The 22,463-nt window shown below is 40.8% G+C and overlaps 1 protein-coding gene across 3 annotated transcripts in view; it reads left to right on the top strand.

The window, feature by feature from the left end:
• PKP2 (plakophilin 2) overlaps positions 1–22,463 on the top strand; it is a 109,107-nt gene that overhangs the window by 70,537 nt on the left and 16,107 nt on the right. For 2 of the 3 annotated variants that reach the window (XM_011955157.1, XM_011955156.1), the window contains 3 exons: positions 5,556–5,673; positions 6,820–6,984; positions 7,910–8,083. In XM_011955157.1, the coding sequence (XP_011810547.1) occupies positions 5,556–5,673; positions 6,820–6,984; positions 7,910–8,083 (457 nt within the window). The remainder of the gene's footprint in view (positions 1–5,555; positions 5,674–6,819; positions 6,985–7,909; positions 8,084–22,463) is intronic. The other variant, XM_011955158.1, reaches the window with a different exon arrangement.

Below are 22,463 nucleotides of genomic sequence, written 5' to 3'. Positions count from 1 at the left end.
AGGATTCCTGGAAACCAGGAGTTTGAGACCAGCCTGGGCAACGCCATGAGACCGTCTCTACAAAAAATAAATTCACTGAACATGGTGACATGTGCCTATAGTCCCAGCTACTCAGGAGGCTGAGGTGGGAAGATCCCTACAGCCTAGGAGGTTAAGCCTGCAATGAGCTGTGATTGTGCCACCACACTCCAGCCTGGGCAACAGAGTGAGACTCTGTCTCAAAAAAATTTGAAAAAAAAAAAAAAAATTCTGGGCCAGGCACAGTAGCTTACACCTGTAATCCCAGCACTTTGAGGGCCAGGTGGGAGGATCACATGAGGCCAAGAGTTTAAGACCAGCCTGGGCAACATAGACTGTCTACAAAAATAAATTAGCTGGACTTGGCGATGCATGCCTATAGTCGCAGCTACTCAGATGGCTAAGGCAGGTGCACCCCTTGAGCCCGGGAGGTTGATGCTGCAGTGAGGCATGATCATGCCACTGCATTGTAGCCTGGACGATAGAGTGAGACTAACTCAAAAACAACAAAACAAAACAAAACAAAAATTCTGCCTCCTAAAGTTCCTAATTTTGTCTAGTGGTGAAGCGTCTTGAAAAGATGCACTCAGACGTTATTGTTCCCGGCCATTTCATGTCCTGGAAACTAACTGCAGCCTTTTACTTTAACCATCTCCTTCAGCTCGTTGTTTCCCCAGGCCAGCTTACCACACACTGTACACTGAGCTTGGATGTTCTGGGATTGTAACAAACTTCCTTTCAATGCTGGTCAATTAAGCATATTTGACAGTACCCCTGCACATAGCCACAGACAGACTAGCTTATATCCTACTTTATATGGAAGAGCCTGTAACAATCCTGTTAGAGCAGTTAATTCTGATTTTAAATGAGAATCACAGGTCAGAATTTCCCAGAATGAAATTCTAGGGCACCCTAATTTCAGGAATTTTGTGAGAATTACAGATCATGCTAGTTGTAAGTTGCCTACCATGATGTCTAGTGCAAACACTAAATTGCAGCTGGTTTTTCTTTTCCGTTTGTCACTGCCCATTCTTTGGTTTACCACATGAATCTAAGATTTAGTCACACTGTCATTAATCTCAACCATTAACATACCATTCTTCCTTTTAATTCTCTCAAGGGCCAGGGTGTTGTGTTTTCTTTTCTCTTTTTCATTGTGACACTCAGGAATGTGTGAGATAAGAGGTCCTAGAGGGAGTGAAAAGTCACAGATTTGCTTTCTGATAAAACACCTGAATCCTCCTAAATATGTGAAGCTCTGTGACCATTTCAGAGACACACAGAGGTTCAGATTCTATTTCTTTCCCCATTACAAGTCACACTGCTGGAGAGATTCTTCCTGATATCAAGCACAGGCCACAAGTCAAGCTGGTGTCTTCCCATTTGGGACCAGTGAAGGTAAAGAACTCCAAATAATCCCTGCCTTTATGTGAAGAGTAGTTTGCCTCCTTCCTCACTCCCCGTCTCCTAAGGCTCTGGCCCCTTGCCTTCAACCCCTAGTCCAAGGAGCTGTTTTTAAATTTCAGTATATAACAGTTTACTGTTTTAGTTTTCCTAAAGGTACCCAGATATTTACTCAGACCTAGGCTTGATTATACCTGGGGAAATAAACCCATCGTTTAATCAAATGCAAATGACAGGCACTAAATTACACATTTTTAATATATTCTGCTGTTAACTTTAATAAGCACTTTTTATTGAGTAGCTACCATGTTTGTATGCTCATTCTCTTAATTTTCAATAAGGTCATTGTTTCAGTGTATTTCACTTATAGTTTTGAGATATTTTTCTATTGAGCCACCATTGGGTAATGTATGGGAAACTAATCAATAAATAGTTCTTATGATTCAAGAGACACATTGTAAAAAAGATCAATTCTGCCTAAGGATAGCCATGTTAATTTTCTGATTCCCTCAAGCTTAAGTACTAGCTGTTAAAAAGTATATATATTTTAAGATGGATGTATCATTTTCTATAGTTATTGGTTATTTCAGGGTGGTACAATAACAAATTACTTTCTATCTAATGACTTCTATTCCTGGATGCAGTGGTATAAAATAATCTCCCCTTATCATTCATATTTCTGTGTAGTTGAGTAAGGTGGGAACTATTTTTGACATGCCGGAGCAATGGGGTTCCATGCACTTTCTGTCAGCAAAAGTATCGGCTGCCAGAAACCCCTGATAAGTCCCATTTCAAGCAAGTAGAGTCTGGATAATACCAAACAGCAAGACAACAGTTAGTACTTGTGAACTGGCAGTACTGCCAACTTGACTTACACTCTAACCCGAAATAAACACCCTGGAGTTAAACAAAGCTAAGTCATCCATCTGCAAGGTATGTAGTGGGCTTAGCCAGGAAGAAAGACCTTTTGATTTGTCAAAGCAATTTTAAACTACTGCCATTTATCCCAGCTAGAGGTTGAAAAGGCCAAGGGGAAGCTTTTAAACATATGATAACATCACGTAGTTGGGGACATACGGTATTTGCAGACTGAATGAATGCTAGATGGGGTTTGCTGTGTTCTGGGCCACCCTGGGTACAGAATAAAGAACAGCCCTCTTTTCCTGACTTTACCACTAATTTGTTGTCACTGGGAAAAGTAACGGAAACTCTTTTGGCTTCTAGTTTTTCATGTATAAAATAAGGAGACTGGAAAAGATGCTTTTTCAGTTTCTGTCAAGCTTCTGAAGCCCCATGATTCTTAAAGGGCTCACAAAGTAGATAGAGGATCTTGGTTGAAATGATCACTTCTTTGAAAAAAGCTAAGTAAAAAATTGTTTTATTTCCAGCTTATGAACCCATTCATTATTTTTTTTAATGAACAAACTGTCCAAGTTTTTCAGGTACAGTAAAAATTAATAAGGAAGTAGAAGGATCAAATGAGAATCAGTCACATAAGAGATTTTGTTAAAAACTTTCATTATATCAATTCAGCAGCCATTAAATTGTTAGTATATTCTTAGTTTTAGGTATGTTAGTCTTATCTCCTCAACTGTCAGGTTGAATCATGAAATTGCCATTTTTGAGGGTTAAAACAGTCGGGTTTTGTCAGTTTCCAGAGTTCAGCCTGTAGATGTGATCTCCCTGAAGGCAAGGTTTAATATTGTGTATCTTCCTCTCATTCCCTTTAGTTTTTTTTTTGAGACTGAGTCTAGCTCTGCGGCCCAGGCTGGAGTGCAGTGGTGCGATCTCAGCTCACTGCAAGTTCCACCTCCCAGGTTCACGTCATTCTCCTGCCTCAGCCTCCCCAGTAGCTGGGACTACAGTCGTCCGCCACCACGCTCGGCTAATTTTTCTTTTGTATTTTTAGTAGAGACGGGGTTTCACCGTGTTAGCCAGGACAGTCTCGATCTCCTGACCTTGTGATCCACCCACCTCAGCCTCCCAAAGTTCTGGGATTACAGGCGTTAGCCGCCACACCCAGCTCCCTTCAGTTCTTGATATAATGCTTAGGCACCTTCGTTTCTTTGACAAATATGCATTGAAAGCAGTATTTTGAGGCAGAAGGCCTTTTGGAAATCACTTATATTACTTTATTTGGTTAATTTTTTAGACAGGGTCTTGCTCTGTCACCCAGGCTGGAGTGTAGTAACACAATCTCGGCTCACTGCAGCCTTAACCTCCAGGCTTAAGCAGTCTTATTCCTCAGCCTCCCAGGTAGCTGGGACTACAGGCACATGCCACCATGCCTAGCTAGTTTTTTGTATTTTTTCATAGAGACAGGGTTTAGCCATGTTGCCCAGGCTGGTCTTAAACTCCTGGGCTCAAGCAATCTTCCTGGCTTGGCCTCCCAAAATGCTGGGATTACAGGTGTGAGCCACAGCTTCTGGCCTATATTATTTTAAAGATGAGGTTTTAAAATAAGGCTCAAAAATGTCTCGAAGTTGCAGTTCTTTTTGATGTTCAGAATGACACTAACACATTATAAACAAAAAGTCCTGAACATATTTTGGATATTCTCCCTACCAGTAAAAGAAACTGATCTGGGCCGGACATGGTAGCTCATGCCTGTAATCCCAGCACTTTGGGAGGCTGAGGTGGGCAGTTCACAATGTCAAGAGATCGAGACCATCCTGGCTAACCGACATGGTGAAACCCCATCTCTACTAAAAATACAAAAATTAGTGATGCATGCCTGTAGTCCCAGCTACTCAGGGAGGCTGAGGCAGGAGAATCGCTTGAACCTGGGAGGTTGCAGTGAGCCGAGATTGCGCCACTGCACTCCAGCCCTGGTGACAAAACGAGACTCCGTCTCAAAAAAAAAAGATCTGATACATTTTATAGGGACAGTTCTTAACAATTAAAGTTGGGAATAGAGGTGATTCTCAAGTTTTAAAAACCTGAAGGCCCTGTTTTGTCATTCTTGTTGACTGAGGTATTGACACTTTCGGAAAAAAAAAATATGTTTAAGTAGTTAATGCTAGTAAGAAAAACTTAATCTAAAGGAAGGTAGTAACAGTAATACCAGACTATAAACATGATGTGAATCTGCACTGTAATCCCCAAATGCATTACTTTCCTGTATTTGATAAGTTTCATTTCTCAGTAAACAACTTCCAATTGTAGGTTCAGTTACTGTTTGTAGAAAGGTGTCATGACTTAGCCATATTAGAAATAGAGAAGTGTAAAGATGTTCATGGGCCATACTCTTGACTGAAGCCTTACACACTGCAGACTCTTCCATGTTTTCTGTAACATCTCTCTGCCATTTTAATGGTAAAATGATCATATTTTAGAGCATCTGATTTAATATTTGTCAATAACAGTTTATACTGAAACCTAGAGGCCGGGCGCGGTGGCTCAAGCCTGTAATCCCAGCACTTTGGGAGGCCGAGACGGGTGGATCACGAGGTCAGGAGATCGAGACCATCCTGGCTAACATAGTGAAACCCCGTCTCTACTAAAAAATACAAAAAAAAAAACTAGCCGGGCGAGGTGGTGGGCGCCTGTAGTCCCAGCTACTCAGGAGGCTGAGGCAGGAGAATGGCGTAAACCCAGGAGGCGGAGCTTGCAGTGAGCTGAGATCCAGCTACTGCACTCCAGCCTGGGCGATAGAGCAAGACTCCGTCTAAAAAAAAAAAAAAAAAAGAAACCTAGAAAACCACAAAGAATGTAGTCCAACACACTGTCTTTACAAATGAGGAAACTGAGGCCCAGAGCAACTTTAAGTTACTTAGAGTTAAAATTAGAGCAAATTGGGACTTGGCATCTAGTATATTATAATGTCTAATGTGCCATTTGCTCTCGTTCTAGTTACAAAAACATTTGCCTCATATCCAAAACAGTCAAAATGGAGCGAAGATTAAGTAAATAATGTTTTGATCATGGTGCTTGGAGTGAAGTAGACGGAAGACTTATGACATGATTACGTGTTGTTTGGAAATATTTAGAAAGTATGTTCATAGTTGATCCTTTAGGCAGTCAGTGATTTGTTTCCAAACACCTGGAAGAAGCGTCAAGTAAAACTTCAAAACAAAGGCCTGTTGGATACACAGCCTAAGACTTACGGTTTTTTGGTTACTTTTTTCTGGTAGAAACATGAGTTCTGCTGGCCCTGATGGGAGAAAAGCAATGAGAAGATGTGACGGACTCATTGACTCACTGGTCCATTATGTCAGAGGAACCATTGCAGATTACCAGCCAGATGACAAGGTGATTCAAGAGATAACTATCCTGTTCTGTCTTATTAGATGTTTCAGAATATTCTTAAGATATTTGCTTGGTTTTAGATTTATTCACTGACTCAATTGCTGAGCCTAAGATTTTTCCATACATCGTTAGAAATATTAAAACCTATTGCCTTTTCTATTTTGCAGGCTCCAATGTCTAACTGTCTGTCTAACCTCACTATGTGGATATTTGAAAGAAGCACAAATGCTACATGTTCAGCAATGAATTTTAATGTATCTCTTTTTTCATTCCCAAACTTGCTCCTTCTGTTTATAATCCTTTTTTTTTTTTTTTTTTTTTTTGAGACAGAGTCTTGCTCCATTACCCAGCCTAGGCTGGAGTGCAGTGGTGTAATCTCGGCTCACTGCAACCTCCACCTCCTGGGTTCAAGCAATTCTCCTGCCTCAGCCTCCCAAGTAACTGGGATTACAGGTGTGCACCAACATGCGTAGCTAATTTTTTTTTTTGTATTTTTAGTAGAGACAGGGTTTCGCCATGTTGGCCAGCCTAGTCTTGAACTGCTGACCTCAGGTGATCCATCGCTTCGGCCTCCCAAAGTGCTCTGTAAAGGCGTGAGCCGCAGCACCCGGCCTATAATCCTTCTTAATAATCATCACCATCCACCAAAAGAAGATGGAAATCTGAGTAATCGTGTGCTACCTCTGAAAAGGCTTTCAGTTCTTCCACTTCCCTCTGATGCTTCTACTGTTTTCCTACATTGTGCATCTTTCATTCCAATTATTACAATAGCCTCCTAGTTGGTCCCTATAAACAGTATCTCCTCCTCTTCTCCAACTCAGCATGGCTAGTAAGTTACATATCTATAACTATAGAGTTGTTCTGGACACACTCTTTAGAAAGTAAACTAAAAAGACTCTCCATTGTTTAAGAAATTTAGCCTCTACTTCTTAGCATCACACTCCTGACTATTCATGATAACATTAGCTTTTCTAGACATACTCATTGTGTGTCTAGAAATACTCATTGATTCCCCCAGGCAGCCCACAGTTTAAGCACACCCAGTTGCATCTGGTAAACCTTGTAAGAGCTAAAGCCTGCGTCCTGTGCTATCACACCTGCAAGGATGTCTATATGTATACGATCAATATTCTTGTCCTGTTTTCTCAGGCCACGGAGAATTGTGTATGCATTCTTCATAACCTCTCCTACCAGCTGGAGGCAGAGCTCCCAGAGAAATATTCCCAGAATATCTATATTCAAAACCGAAATATCCAGACTGACAACAACAAAAGTATTGGCTGTTTTGGCAGTCGAAGCAGGAAAGTAAAAGAGGTATATTGGGGAGTTTTTTAAAGAATGAGAAAGAGAGGGAGATAATGAGAGAGATTGTGTGTTTGTGTATATGTGTATGTCTAAGTACTTGGTATATATCGGCACTATTTTAATTCTTACATCAGCCTTTTGAGGTGTGTATTATTAATACCCTCATTTACCAGTGAGGAAACAGAGACACAGTAAGATTAATTTTCCTGGAATAATTCAGCAAATAAGTAGAAGAGATTGAATACAATCCCAGGCAGTCTGGCTCCAGATTTTCATTGCTACCCATGAACCATACTGCTTTATGCCTTGTAGGTTAGGAAAGAAGCTTAATGCAGCATAGCTAATTGTATATAAATTGTTTTTATTAAAGTCAGCCCCGATATTTGGCTTTGGGCACTCTGAAAACAAACTTTGGACATACTAAAAGCAAACCTCATAGGAAGGAATACATACTTATTTCCATACTGATATGAAAACTAAAAGAATGTAACCTCCCCTCCTTCTCTGAGTATCATGGTATTTGTGGAGATCAGCTGGTAAATTTAGAACCCTGGTGCTATCCTGGACACTTTCACAAGACTGAGGGAACAGGCCTGTTTTTCTTATCTGCAGGGTGGTTGTGACTAATTTAGCTTTTAGCTCAACAGCAGCCTGAAAACCATTCTAGAATGGCCTGTGCTTAATTCTCTGAATTTTCTCTCACTGGGAGAAATATCAAGTTAGGGGTGTGGGGTGTTACTAGGAAGAAATAATCATCGTGGGCTAAAAGTTAAGTGATTAGAAATTGTATGTATTTGCTTTTAAAATTTCTATTTCAAGGGCTTATGCAAATTATGGCCTTTCTAGACAGTATTTTTGGTCTCCTGGTTTGAGTGTGAAATTGTAGACATCACCTGACATGCATTAATTCTGGATTCCTTTTGTGTGTGGTCAGCAATACCAGGACATGCCGATGCCGGAGGAAAAGAGCAACCCCAAGGGTGTGGAGTGGCTGTGGCATTCCATCGTGATAAGGATGTATCTGTCACTGATCGCCAAGAGTGTCCGCAACTACACACAGGAAGCATCCTTAGGAGCTCTCCAGAACCTCACTGCCGGAAGTGGACCAGTGAGTATTGGGCCTGATTTCCTACTTTTTAAAATAATGATATTATAGACATACCTACATTCGTTTCAGAGACGAAACAGTGAGGTAAGAGAAAAAGGTTTCTTATTTTAGTCAAGACAGTTCTCAGAAATGACAGAGGGTTTCGGTCTCAGCTTATGTGAAGTCAAGTCAGGCTGCTGTTGGTCAGTACTCTTTCAGTGACAGATCTCAGAATCCTGCCTCAAACTGGTTTAAGCAAAAAAGAGGAAATTTTTGGCTTATGGAACCGAAAAGTCCAGGGTGGGTCTTCTTTCTGTCATGACTGGACTTAGGTGCACCAGTGATTACAATTATGACTTTCTTCATCTTTTGGGCTTGGTTTTCCTCTGCTGGTTTTGTTCTCAAAGGTTCTGTCCATAGGGTAACAAAGACAGCCATGAATTATTTCAGGCTCACATTGTATCAGCCCAATGTGTCCCCCACAAGAAACAAACTACCATTTTCCCAAGAGTGTTGTTAAGAAGTTGGAGAGTATGTCTCACGGACCGCCTTGGGCCTCTTGCCCATTTCCGAACCAGTACCTGTGTCTCTGAGGCTGTGATGTTCTAATTGGCCAAGTCTGGATCATATGCCCAGATTTGCACTTCCAGGGGATGGGTTTGATTGGATGAGGGCCACTACCCCTTGTACCACATGGGCTGAACTGGTAAAGGAGTGCTCCCTAATGGAAAATGAGACTGTTACTACCAAAGGAAGGAGGAAAAAGTGCTGGGAAGGCAAAAACAACAGCAGATGTCTACTGCAGTGTGGAGTTGGAAAGGCCATCTGTGCTTTTGTGTCCCAGAAATTCAGCTACAAAATAAAGAGCTGATCCTCTTTCCAGACGCACTTACTTTATACCAGCAAAGTCAAAATAATTAAAACAGTAAAAGCTTATTCACTTCCCCATGTATTTTATACCCTTCCTATAGTTAAGGTATTCTATAAGTATTTAATGATTTAAACTAAGCTTGTATTATTTGCCTTGGTCATGAAATGATTAGAATGAACTCCCCCCAAATAGCTCATTGTCTGTCTAGTCTCCACTTATCTCTGTAGAGAAAAGGACTCTTGTAAGTAGCAAAAAATATTTATGTTTTACTTGAGAAACCATATTATTCTTTAATATGTGTGCTTGCACAGAAGCTTGTTCTCTGTTTTGAATAAAATTGTGAAATGCTAACACCAGTATTTCTCTTACCTTAGCATTGTGGTTAAGAATGCAACCAAACTTTCATCTGTTTGGCTTTCTGCAAAATGTACATTGAGAAAGACACTGATAACTACCAGGGAGCCCTTAATGACACAGGGACACTAATGAATCATGTTATTTCCCATTTTCCTATGCTAGGTTTCTCAAAATCATTTCTCTTACTTTGCTGAACTACAGAAGCCCTCTTATTAATTCCCAGCTAACATAAAAGAAAATTAAATAGGGGGGTGTGTATGTGTGTGTGTTTAAGCTTGCTGTGGGCTGAGTCTAGTTCAATATAAGCTAACCCTTTAAGCTTGGATTTTAGCTTCTTCCATTCCAGGAGCCTCCCACAGAATCCAGACCAGGGAGGCTTTCATTTTTCTGAGGTTACAGGGATATTTGTGCCACTTAAGCTCTGAATATGACTGTATTACGTATTCCCTAAGTTCCTACATTCATTTGCTGAACACACATTCTTTTGAGCATATTACATAACAGACACTAGCAGTTATGGTGTGGGTTACACAGCAGTAAATAAGACAAATCCCTGTGTTTGGTAATAGTCTTACTGGGATAAAAAACAGAAATTTAAAGTACTAGGAAAACTTTAAGGTACCAGGTCCATAAAGGACCTAAGTAAGGAAGATATCTTCATGCCCTAATTGTATCAAGGCATTTAGAATCATACCTAGCCTTAGGTATGACTATTGGCTGTTTCCCTCCCTTCAGGAGGGAGTGTTTAAAGGGAGTCCTATACTCTCTCCAAAAGGCAGGGCAGTAGCCAATAGTCATACCTAAGGGGCGTAATAGGCCATCCCTAAAGGGAAGCTTACACTCAACTGATACTGATTCATACTCAAGGTTGTTAGAATTGGACTTGATTGGAGATTTATAAGAGAAAATCATTAGCAGCATGGGACAAATATGAGGCCCCTTTATTTTATTTTATTTTTATTTATTATTGTTATTTTTGAGATGGAATCTCATTCTGTCACCCAGGCTGGAGTCCAGTGGCGCGATCTCAGCTCACTGCAACCTCCATCTCCAGGGTTCAAGCAATTCTCCTGCCTCAACCTCCTGAGTAGCTGGGATTACAGGTGCCTGCCACCACGCCCAGCTAATATTTGTATTTTTAGTAGAGATGAGGTTTCACCATGTTGGCCAGGCTGGGCTCAAACTCCTGACCTCAGGTGATCCACCAGCCTCAGCCTCCCAAAGTGCTGGGATTACAGGTGTGAGCCACTGCGCCCAACCTCCCTTTATTTTTTTAAGTTACAAGATGCTTTTTAAAATTTTGACATATGTGTTTTTTTAAAATCATTACTTTTCCTAATTTTGTATGCTTAGATGCTGTGATAAGATCTCTGGCTTTATAATTTCAAGCAAGGAATCTTTGAATAGGAAAATATGAAAATTAGGTCATACACATAGTACCAGAAAATATCAAGTCCATTGGTCATATGATCGTAACTGAGATAGCACCAAACAATTAATGACGATGTACTTTACTTGGCAAAGAACCCAAGCTGAAATCGCTTCCTAAAAGACAGATTATATAATTTACATACAAAAATTATGACAGTAATTTCTAGTTAGTAAAAGTATGTTAGTTTAAGCTTTATTAGTTCAGATATAATAGTCACTGTAGTAGCAAAAGGATGGAATAATAAAATTTACTTATTTATCAAGCTCTCTAAATATAATATAAATTAAAAGATTAAACATTGCATAGTAAAAGTTAAAAGTCATTGAAATAAAGTTTGGTTTTTTGTCTTAATTTTTTGAGATAGAGTCTCATTCTGTTGTCCAGTGGTGGGCAATGATCTCAGCTCACCGCAACCTCTGTCTCCTGGGTTCAAGTAATTCTCATGCCTCAGCCTCCCGAGTAGTTGGGATTACAGGCATGTGCCACCACTCCCAGCTAATTTCTGTATTTATAGTAGAAACGGGTTTCACCATGTCAGCCAGGCTGGTCTCGAACTCCTGACCTCAAGTGATCTGCCCTCTTCAGCCTCCCTAAGTGCTGGGGACAAGCCTGACCCACTGCGCCCAGCCTGAAATAAATAGTTTTAAAAGCCCTTTATTTAATATCGATCAGAAAAAAATGAAACAGATTCCCTCAGCGGCCCCCAACCTTTTTGGCACCAGAGACTGGTTTCATAGAAGACAGTTTTTTCACAGACTAGGCTGGGGAGAGAGAGTTTCAGGATGAAACTGTTCCACCTTAGATCAATTAGATTCTTATAAGGAGCACACAGCCTAGATCCCTCACGTGTGCGGTTCACAATAGGGTTCATGAGCCTATGAGAACCTAATGCCACCACGAATCTGACAGGAAGTGGAGCTCAAGCACTAATAATGCTCACTCACTGCTCACTTTCTGCTGTGCGGCGGGTTCCTAACAGTCCATGGACTGGTACTGTGACCTGGGGGGTTGGGATCTTCTGCCCTACCGCGTACCTTACCCAAAAATAAATACCAACAGGAATGAAACCTAAATATGAAAGTAAATACCAACAGGAATGAAACCTAAATATAAAAGGTAAAACAATAAAGATGCTAAACAATTACATGGAAGAATATCTTCATGACCTGGAATAGGGAAAGATTTCCTTAAAATGGACACAAAGAGGACTAACCTTAAAGTAAATATTTGATAAATTGACTAAATTAATAACTTATGCTATCAAAAGACATGTTAAGACATTACAAAGGCAAACCACAGAGTGGGAAAAGATTTTTGCAACATATGTAAGTAACAAACGTGGGTATCCAGAAAATATAGAAGAGTTGAGATAACAATAAATAAAGAAAACATGGACAGCCCAATAGAAAAATAAATGGACAAGAGACTTAAGAGACACTTGGTGAAAGATAACATTGAAATAGTCAACAGTCATAAATTATTTCCCATGGCCAATGTCCAGAATGGTGTTTCACAGGTTTTCTTCTAGGATTCTTACATTTTGAGGTCTTAACATTTAAATCTTTAATGCATCTTGAATTAATTTGTATATATAGTAAAAGGTAGAGGTCCAGTTTTGTTTTTCTGCGTATGGCTGGCCAGTTATCCCAGCACCATTTATTGAATAGGGAGTCCTTTCCCCGTTGCTTGTTTTTGTCAACTTTGTCAAAGACCAGATGGCTGTAGGTGTGGAGCTTCATTGCTGGGTTGTCTGTTCTGGGACCTAATTAAGCTAAAGAGCTTCTGCACAGCAAAATAAACTATCAAGGGAGTAAATAGACAACCTACAGAATGGGAGAAAATGTTCACAAAGTATGTATCTGGTAAAGGTTTAAATCCAGAATCTGTAAGGAACTTAAAAAATTCAGCAAGCAAAAACCAAATAACCCCATTAAAAAAGGGAGCAAAAGACATGAACAGACATTTCTCAAAAAAAGACATTGCCAGTGGCCAAAAGACATGAAAAAACCTCATCATCACTAATCATCATTAATCATCAAATCAAAACTAGAGTGAGATGCCGTCTCACACCACTTAAAATGGCTATTATTAAAAAGTCAAAACGCAACAGATGCTGGTGAGGCTTAGGAGAAAAGGGAACACTTACATACTGTTGGTGGGAATATAAATTAGTTCAGCCACTGTGGAAGGCACTTTGGAGGTTTCTCAAAGAACTTAAAACAGAGCTACCATTCCACCCAGCAATCCCATTACTGAGTAGATATCCAAAGGAAAATAAATTATTCTACCAAAAAGACACGTGCACTTATATGTTCATCACCATGCTATTCGCAATAGCAAAGACACAGAATCCACCTGGGTGCCCATCCATGGTGGATTGAATAAGGAAAATGTGGTACATATGCACCCTGGAATGATATGCAGCCATAAAAAAGAGTAAAATCATGTCCTTTGCAGCAACATGGATGCATCTGGAAGCCATTTTCCTAAGTGAATTAATGCAGGTGCAGAAAAACAAATACCACATATTCTCACTTATACGTGGGAGTTAAACATTGGTTACTCGTGGACATAAAGATTGCAACATTAGACACTGGGGACTACAAGAAGAGGGAGAGAAGGAGGGGGAAAGAGATGAATAACTAACTCTTGGGTACTATGCTCACTACCTGGGTGATGGGATCATTCATATCACAAACCTTAGCATCACACAGTATACCCATGTCACAAACCTGCACATCTACCCCCTGAATCTAAAAGTTGAAATTTTTTTTTCAAGGCCAATAAACATTTGAAAACATTTTTTCAACCTCATTAATGATCAAGGCAATATGAGTTAAAAGTGCTATTGCAAACAGTTGACCAGCTAAATAACAGTCATTCTCACATATTTATAAAAGCTAGAATATAGAATCTCTATTTGGTAGTGCTCATTGCTTATTTTCCTTATGGAGCAAATTATAAAGGTCATCCTACTTCAGGCTTTCTCATTTCCCTCAGTGAATAAGAATTAGTGAAATTTTGCCGTGCTGTCCCCAAGCTGAGCAAACAGCATTTAAGGAATCAGACCTCATCTATAGTCACATGTTTTCAGTGATTGTTCTTATGAATTAACATGAAAACATTAATGCTCTTTATTATATCTAAGCATATATCATTAAATAGTGTAGTATGATATGTCTATAAAGCAAGATTTTAACTCTCAAGAAATTATCATGTTTTAAAAGCAAACAAAAATTGTAAGAAATATTTTGTGACTTTATTTGATTCCTCATCTTGTTTTCAAGTACCTTCTGAGATGATAAATCTTCATGGAAACTTGATAGCGTATTATTTATACAATTCAGGTCAGTAAACATTTGTATAGGACCTGTCGTGTGCAAGGTACCATACAAGGCACTGAGGTGGAGAAAAGATGGATAAGATACATTCTTTCAAGAGGCTAATGAATCGTCTAGTAGGAGAGATAGGCAGTTTAGGAGAGTTGTAATCTAGAGAATTAGGGAGTAGTGGTAAGGAAGGAAGTAAAATGTCAGACTACAGAGGACTGTTTGAGCCGTACTAAGATGTTTGAACATCATTTGGAAGGCGATGGGGAGTCATGAAAGGGTTTAAATCTGAGGTGTGGAACATAATCAGATTAAATTTTACAAGGGTGATTCTGGTGTAAGGCTTTGAAACCCTCACTGGTGTTTAAGAAACAGCAAGTTTACTAGCAACATTGAGTTCCTTGTAGAGATTGGAGGCCATAATTTGCAGATTGGTTCTTCTGCAAATGCACTGTTGCCCTAGCAATATTTGGTAGACAAGTATAAAATCAGAAAAGAAACAAGTTAAATGAACCCCGTATTGCAGTTTTGATGGGTGAGAGAAAAATAAGCTAGACTGACAAGATTGTTGAGAGTATTGGAATTTTTTTTTTTTTAAGATGGAGTCTCACTCTGTCGCCCAGGGTGGAATCCAGTGGCACGGTCTTAGCTCACTGCAACTTCCGCCTCCCAAGTTCAAGTGATTCTCCTACCTCAGCCTCCCAAGTAGCTGAGATTATAGGCGCCCACCACCACGCTCAGCTGATTTTTTGTATTTTTAGTAGAGACAGGGTTTCACCATGTTGGCCGGGCTGGTCTTGAACTCCTCACCTCAGGTGATCTGCCTTCCTCAGCCTCCCAAAGTGCTGGGATTACAGGCTTGAACCATAGTGCCCAGCCTGGAGAGATAATATTTAATGTGATGGTTCGTGCACTGGAGTCTAAATAAGAAATTTAAGACAGGAGAGAATTGATATCTTGAGGTGTAAGGAATGAAGGTCGGGTAAAGGGACTGAAGTTCTTGATGAGGCTGAAGAGAAACATGGTAGGAGGGAGAGCAAGGAGAATGGGAAAATGTGTTCAGAGCCTGACATTGCTGAGTTTGTTTTCGGAGGCAACATGTCTCTGAGTGAACACAGGCTCTGTGTGACCATGGAAGTGAGTGGCTGATGTATGGAAGAGATGAAAGTCAGGGACTGTGGGGAAGTCTAGGAACTGTGAGGTAATCATTTTGATGAGGTATATGAATAGGAGATGGAGAAGGCTATGAACTGGGCTCCAAAACCTCCAGCGAATATTGAGGAAAGAACAATAGGCCTTGTGATAGCAAAGAAAATGCTGTGGGGGGTGATACAGCTGGACGGTGGTAACTCAGAAGAACAGGACTTATGCATTTGAGGGAAGATGGAATAGTGTAGAAGTGCAGCTGGGAAGAGGGAGAAGTGCCAAATGTCCCTCCTGGCCCAGGATACAGGAGTGATGTCTAGTAGTCTCCTCCTTGGATGGCTACAGGCGAAGGATTCTTCTCAGAGGAGAGCAAATAGTCTAACAGAATGTTCTGCAAATTTATGAAAGACAAATTTTTATTTGTTTATAATAGAACAAACATTATAAAATAGTAATTAAATTCCTTTGAGTCATGGACACTTTGAGAGTCTAATAAAAGATATGTTTTAATAACTAATAGAGTATTGCAACTGTATCTAACAATTACATGTTTTCTTCCTCCCTTTTTTTTTTTTTCCCCGAGATGGGGTCTTGCCTTGTCACCCAGGCTGGAGTGCAGTGGTGCAAACATGACTCACTGCAGCCTCGACCACCAGGGTTCAAATGATTCTCTCCCACCTTAGCCTCCCAAGAAGCTAGAACCACAGGCACATACCGCAACACTGGGCTAAATTTTTTTATCATTTGTAGAGACAAGGTCTCACTATGTTGCCCAGGCTGGTCTCAAACTCCTGGCCTCAAGCAGTCCTCCCACCTCAGCCTCCCAAAGTGCTGGGATTACAGGCATGAGCCACCAGGCCCAGCTTCTTCCTGCTGTTTTTAATATTGAAAGAAAAAAAGATACTGACTAAATTATAAAAACAATAAGACATGACAATTATTTGTTTCATTATATATTAAGCAGGCTCAGTTGAAAGTAAGTTGATTAACATTAAAGTCATATCCAAAGGCCCAAAATGAACTTGAAATGATTCTACTTCGCAATGTTTGTGCATTTTCTCCCACTGATCTGATAATCCTGTTCCTAAAATCCAGACATCCATATGAGAGTTCACAAGGGGTCCTTGTGGCTTAGACTATTTGTTTGGTTGGTTGTTTGGGGGTTTTTTTTTTTAGTTTTTTGCTTTGGTTTTGTTTACGTTTTTGTTTTATGTTTGTCTGGTCACTATTGGGCTATCACTGACCATTATTTAGATTTATAACCTTCAATCTTGTGATGAATTGGTTTTGAAAACTGCAGGCTACACTTTTTTATTTCTCTAGTAAGCTCCTGGAAGTCAAGACATTTTATATTTTCAAAAATACAATTCTCACCTTCAGACTGACTGTGCTCGCGATAGTTTACAGCTACAGCCAGGAATAACAAATGCAAGGACTGTGATCAGTTAACACAGATTTGACCGAATATCGATCCAAACTTCTAAGTGGGTTATAGAAAGTCAATTGGCAGGTCGTTTGTATGGAAATAGTGATGGGTTTTCCCATTTAAAAGTTAATAATGGCCGGGCACAGTGGCTCATGCCTGTAATCCCAGCACTTTGGGAGACTGACGCAGGTGGATCACTTGAGGTCAGGCGTTCAAGACCAGCCTGGCTAACACGGTGAAACTCCGTCTCTACTGAAAATACAAAAAATTAGCTGGCGTGGTGGTGGGCGCCTGTAGTCCCAGCTACTCAGGAGACTGAGGCAGGAGAATGGCGTGAACCCGGGAGGCAGAGATTGCAGTGAGCCAGGATCACGCCATTGCACTCCAGCCTGGGCGACAGAGCGAGACTCCATCTCAAAAAAAAAAAGTGTAAATTAATTAATCTGTGTAAATTCCCAAAACTTGAACAAGAAGAAATAGAAAAGATGACTAATTATCAACTGGTAAATAAACTGAAATGATAATGAAAGACATCTCCCTTTAAGATTTTTTTCTCAGCTCAGTTAGCTTTCTGGGTGAACACAGATTCCATGTCACCGTGGAAGTGAGTGACAGATATGCAGCAATGTAAGTTGAGGATCCCTAATCCAAATTTTCAAAATCTGAAATGCTCCAAAATCCAAAACCTTTTTAGCACCAGCTTGACACCATGCGTTGAAAATGTTATACTTGACCTTATATGGCGAGTCAAGTCAAAACGCAGGCACACAATACACAGTTTACTCGGCATCCCCAAGCAGAAAAGAAAAAAAAACAAATCCCTCCCAGCTCCCTTCAGCTGCCATATATCTTTTCCACAGACACCCAGTTTCCCCCACACAAGCAAGCACACCCACAAAGGATAGTAAAATGGCATGTGTGCAGGCCAGGCATGCTGATGGCAAGTTTCCCACAATGCCCCACATGGAGCCAAGACCTACATGCATGACTCAACTGTGTTTGCTTGCTTACTGTTTGCTCTGTGGTATAAAGGTATTGCTGAAAATGACAAAATGACCTACAGATAACCCCTCAGGCTGATAAAAAGAGGAAGCATTTATGTTTACCTCTAGCACAGAAAGCCAAGCTGTAGGAGAAACTGGACAGGAGTATATGAAACATCCATATATGACCTGAAGAAACAGAAGAATACATTGTTGAAGTTCTGTGCTGAAACTGATTCACAGAAGTTAGTGAAAATTAGAAAACTGCATAAAGCCAAACATGAAGATCTTGATCATGTATTGAAAGTGCGGATCTGTCCACGTCACAGGGAACACATGCCACATATTGGTATGCTGACCGTGAAACAAGCAAAGATCTTGATGAACTGAAAATTAAAAGGAAATGTGAATAATCAATAGGCTGGTTGCAGAAATTTAAGAAAAGACACAGCATTACATTTTTAAAGATTTGTGATGATAAAGCATCTGCTGATCACAAAGCAGTGAAGAAATTCATTGAGTTTGCCAGTCATGGCTAATGAAAATCTGAAGCCAAAACAAGTCTATAATGCTGATGAAACATCACCGTTTTGGCATCATTGCCTCAGAAAGACACTGACTACAGCTGATGAAACAGCACCTACTAGAATTAAGGCTGCCAAGGACAGAATATGCTGGGATGTGTTAATGCATCAGGCACACATAAGTGGGGTGATAGATAAAAACTTGTGTCCTCACTGTTTTCAAGGAGCAAGTTTCTTACCAGTCTGTTATTATGCTAACAGAAAGACATGGAGCACCAGGGACATCTTTTTTGATTGGTTTCACAAACATTTGGTACCAAGTGGCTAATGCTTGCTGCAGGGAGACTCGACTGGATGATGACTGCAAGATTTTGTTATTACATGACAATTATTCTGCTCATCTCCCAGCTGAAATTCTCATTTTGAAAATGTCTATTCTATGTACTTTCCCTCAAATGTGACTTCATCATTTTAGCCATGTGACCAGAGTATCCTTAGATCAATAAAGAGTACATTAAAAAAACACTTTTCTTGAACAGCATGCTGGCTAGCAGCAGTATGCAGAGGTGTGGGTGTGAGAAAGTGTTCAAAAGGAGTTTAGCCTGAGGATGCTCTATATGCTGTTGCCATTGCTTGAAACAGGTGTGCATGCCTGGCACAACTCTGGCCTATAGCTATGTCCAGTGGTAATGATAAACGAGATGGTGGCTTTGAAGAATTATATATGTCAAGTGAAAAAAAAAAGATGGCTGAACTCCTTACCTTTGCAAAAAAAATAGACTTCATAATCCGTCAGTAAGCTGGAAGAAGTGAATACTAAAGAAGTTTTTAACATTGATAACAAGGCTCCACTTGTTCATTCATTGACCAATGGTGAAATGGCCAAAATGATTCTGAATAAGGTAATCATGATAATAGTGATGTTGTTAACACTGCAGAAAAAGTGCCTATAGATGACAGGGTGAAATTGTGTGATGGGCTTATTGAAGAACTAGAGCAGCAGGCATTCATAACAGAACAACTCATTCTATTTATAAAATCGAAGAGAGACTGCTAAAATAAGAGCCATTGTTGAGTTGGGGACCAAGAGGGCCCATTAAGAAGCAGCTGCAGCCCACAGCACAGAGAGGAATGAAAGCGTCGAGTGAATTCAGCACCTTCAGCTGAAATATCCAGGTTCTCACACTGGGAGTGACTAGACAATCATCCTGACCTGGAGAGAATAAAGAAAAGCAGAGTCGGCCAGTGGCCCACCCAGGAGCCTCACGGAGCCAAAGGAACCCCCACCCCCAGGAGAGGGAAGCAGTGACTGATTGTGCAACCCGCCCAGGAAACCATGCTTCTCCCACAGATCTTTGCAACCTGTGGATCAGGAGATCCCCTCATGAGCCCACACTACCAGGGCCTTGGATCCAATAAACAGAGCTGTGTGGAGCCTCAGCACAGGTACACACAGAGACAAGAGTTTTACATACTCCACCCTGGAATTCCCAGCAAGGTGACAGATCCCTTTGTACATTCCCCTAGGAAGGGGACTGAATCCAGGGAGCCAAGCAGCATTGTTCTGAGGGCCCCACTTCCACGGCACCTCACAAGTTAAGACCCACTGGCTTGGGAATTCCAGCCAGCCAATGGCAACACAGTGAGTCTGCCTGAAACAGGAGGGAGTTCCCTGGGGGAGGGGTGGCTACTATTTCTATGGTCCGGTCAACTGCACATTCCAGCCTGCCAGCTCCAGAGAGTCTGGGTGGTCTAGATGAGGAAGGGATAACCCCCCCAACACCACACAGCTGCTGTGCCAGATTGTGCCCAAACTGCTTTAAAGTGGGACCCCGATCCATTCCTCCTCACTGGGCAGGGCCTCCCTGTGGGGGGGCCTTTAATCACTCCAGCCAGGCTTATATGGACAGAGAGCTCTGATCTCTCCCTGGGATGGAGCTCCCAGCAGGAGGGGAGGCTGCCATCTCCGTGGTTCGGTCAACTGAGCTGTTCCAGCTTGCCTACTCTAGAGAGTCTGGGCAGTCCGGATGAGGAAGGGTCCTCCCAAACACAGCACAGCTGGTCTATAGCCAGACTGCTTCTGTAAGCAGGTCCCTAATTCCATTCCTCCTGACTAGGTGAGACCTTTCAATAAGGGTCTCCAGACACCTCCAAAAGGAGCATTTGGGCCAGAAGCAGGTCAGTACCCACCCTGGGATGGAGTGTCCAGAGGAAGGAGCAGGCTGCCATCTTTGCTGCTTCACAGCCTTCACTGTTGATACCTCCAAGTACAGGAAAAGCAGAGGCAACTAAGGTCTGGAGCAGTTCCCCAGCAAACCACAGTAGCCCTGTGGTTGCTAACAGTCAGTAGCCTGAATGTGAAAAGAAAAAAAAACCCAACAACAAACAAACAGAAAACAACAACATCATCAACAAAAAAGACCCCACAGAAACTCCTTCAGAAGTCAGCAGCCTCAAAGGTCAAAGGTAGATAAGCCCACAAAGATGAGAAAGAATCAATGCAAAAACACTGAAAACTCAAAAAAACAGAGTGCCTCTTCTCCTCCAGATGACTACAACACCTGTCCAGCAAGGGCTCAGAACAGCGATGAGGCTGAGATGGCGGAGTTGACAGAAGTAGGCTTTAGAAGGTTGGAAACAACAAACTTCGCTGAGATAAAGGAGCATGTTGTAACCCAATGCAAAGAAGCTAAAAATCATGATAAAATAATACAGGAGCTAATAACCAGAATAGCCAGTTTAGAGAGGAACATAACTGACTTGATAGGGCTGAAAAATATAACATGAGAACTTCACCATGCAATCACAAGTATCAATAGCAGAATAGACCAAGCGGAGGAAAGTACCTCAGAGTTTGAAGACTATCTTTCTGAAATAAGACAGGCAGACAAGAATAGAGAAAAAAGAATGAAAAGGAATGAACAAAACCTCCAAGAAATGTGGGATTATGTAAAGAGATGGAACCTGCGACTGATTGGGGTACCTGAAAGAGACAGGGAGAACAGAACCAAGTTGGAAAACATACTTTAGGATATCATCCCAATAGAATTTCCCAAACCTAGCAAGACAGGCCAGCATTCAAATTAAGGAAATGGAGAGAACTCCAGTAGGATACTCTATGAGAAGATCATCTCCAAGACACATACTTATCAGATTCTAGGTCAAAATGAAAGAACAAATGTTACGGGCAGCCAGAGAGAAAGGCCAGATCACTTACAAGGTAAGCCCATCAGACTAACAGCAGACTTCTCAGCAGAAATCCTACAAGCCAGAAGAGATTGGGGGCCAATATTTAAAATTCTTAAAGAAAATAATTTCCAACACAGAATTTCATTTTCAGCCAAACTAAGCTTCATAAACAAAAGAGAAATAAGATCCTTTGCAGACAAGCAAATGCTGAGGGAATTCATCAATACGAGGCCTACCTTGCAAAAGCTCCTGAAAGAAGCACTAAATATGGAAAGGAAAAACCATTACCAGCCACTATGAAAACACATTGAAGTACACAGACCAATGACACTATGAAGCAACCACATAAACAAGTCTGCAAAATTACCAGTTAGCATCATGATGACAGGATCAAATTCACACATAACAATACTAGCCTTAAATGTAAATGGGCTAAATGCACCAATTAAAAGACACAGAATGGCAAGCTGGATAAACAACCAAACCCCATTGGTGTCCTGTCTTCCATCTCACATGCAAAGACACACTTAGGCTCAAAATAAAGGGATAGAGGAAAATTTACCAAGCAAATGGAAAACAGAAAAAAGCAAGGGTTGCAATCCTAGTTCTGACAAAACAGACTTTAAACCAATAAAGATCAAAAAAAGACAAAGAGGGGCATTACATAATGGTAAAGGGTTCAATTCATCAAGAAGAGTTAACTCAGCTCTGGATCAAGCAGACCTGATATCTACAGAACTCTCCACCAAAAAATAGCAGAATATTCATTCCCCTCCTCACCCTATAGCACTTACCCAAAACTTGTTCATATAATTAGAAGTAAAACACTCCCTAGCAAATGCAAAAGAACCGAAATCATAGGAAGCCATCTCTCAGATGACAGTGCAACCAAATTAGAACTCAAGATTAAGAAATTCACTCAAAACTACACAAGTACATAGAAATTGAACAACCTGCTCCTGAATTACTTGTGGATAAATAGTGAAATTAAGGCAGAAGTCAAGAAGTGATTTGAAATTAATGAGAACAAACAGACAGTGTACCAGAATCTCTGGGACACAGCTAAAGCAGTGTTAAGAGGGAAATTTGTAATCCTAAATGCCCAGATCAATAAGCTAGAAAGATCTCAAGGTGGCCAGGTACG

Source organism: Colobus angolensis, unplaced genomic scaffold (genome assembly GCF_000951035.1).
Source record: "Colobus angolensis palliatus isolate OR3802 unplaced genomic scaffold, Cang.pa_1.0 Scaffold397, whole genome shotgun sequence".
NCBI classification, from domain to species: Eukaryota; Metazoa; Chordata; class Mammalia; order Primates; family Cercopithecidae; genus Colobus; species Colobus angolensis.
This window is presented reverse-complemented; position numbering and strand designations above follow the sequence as displayed.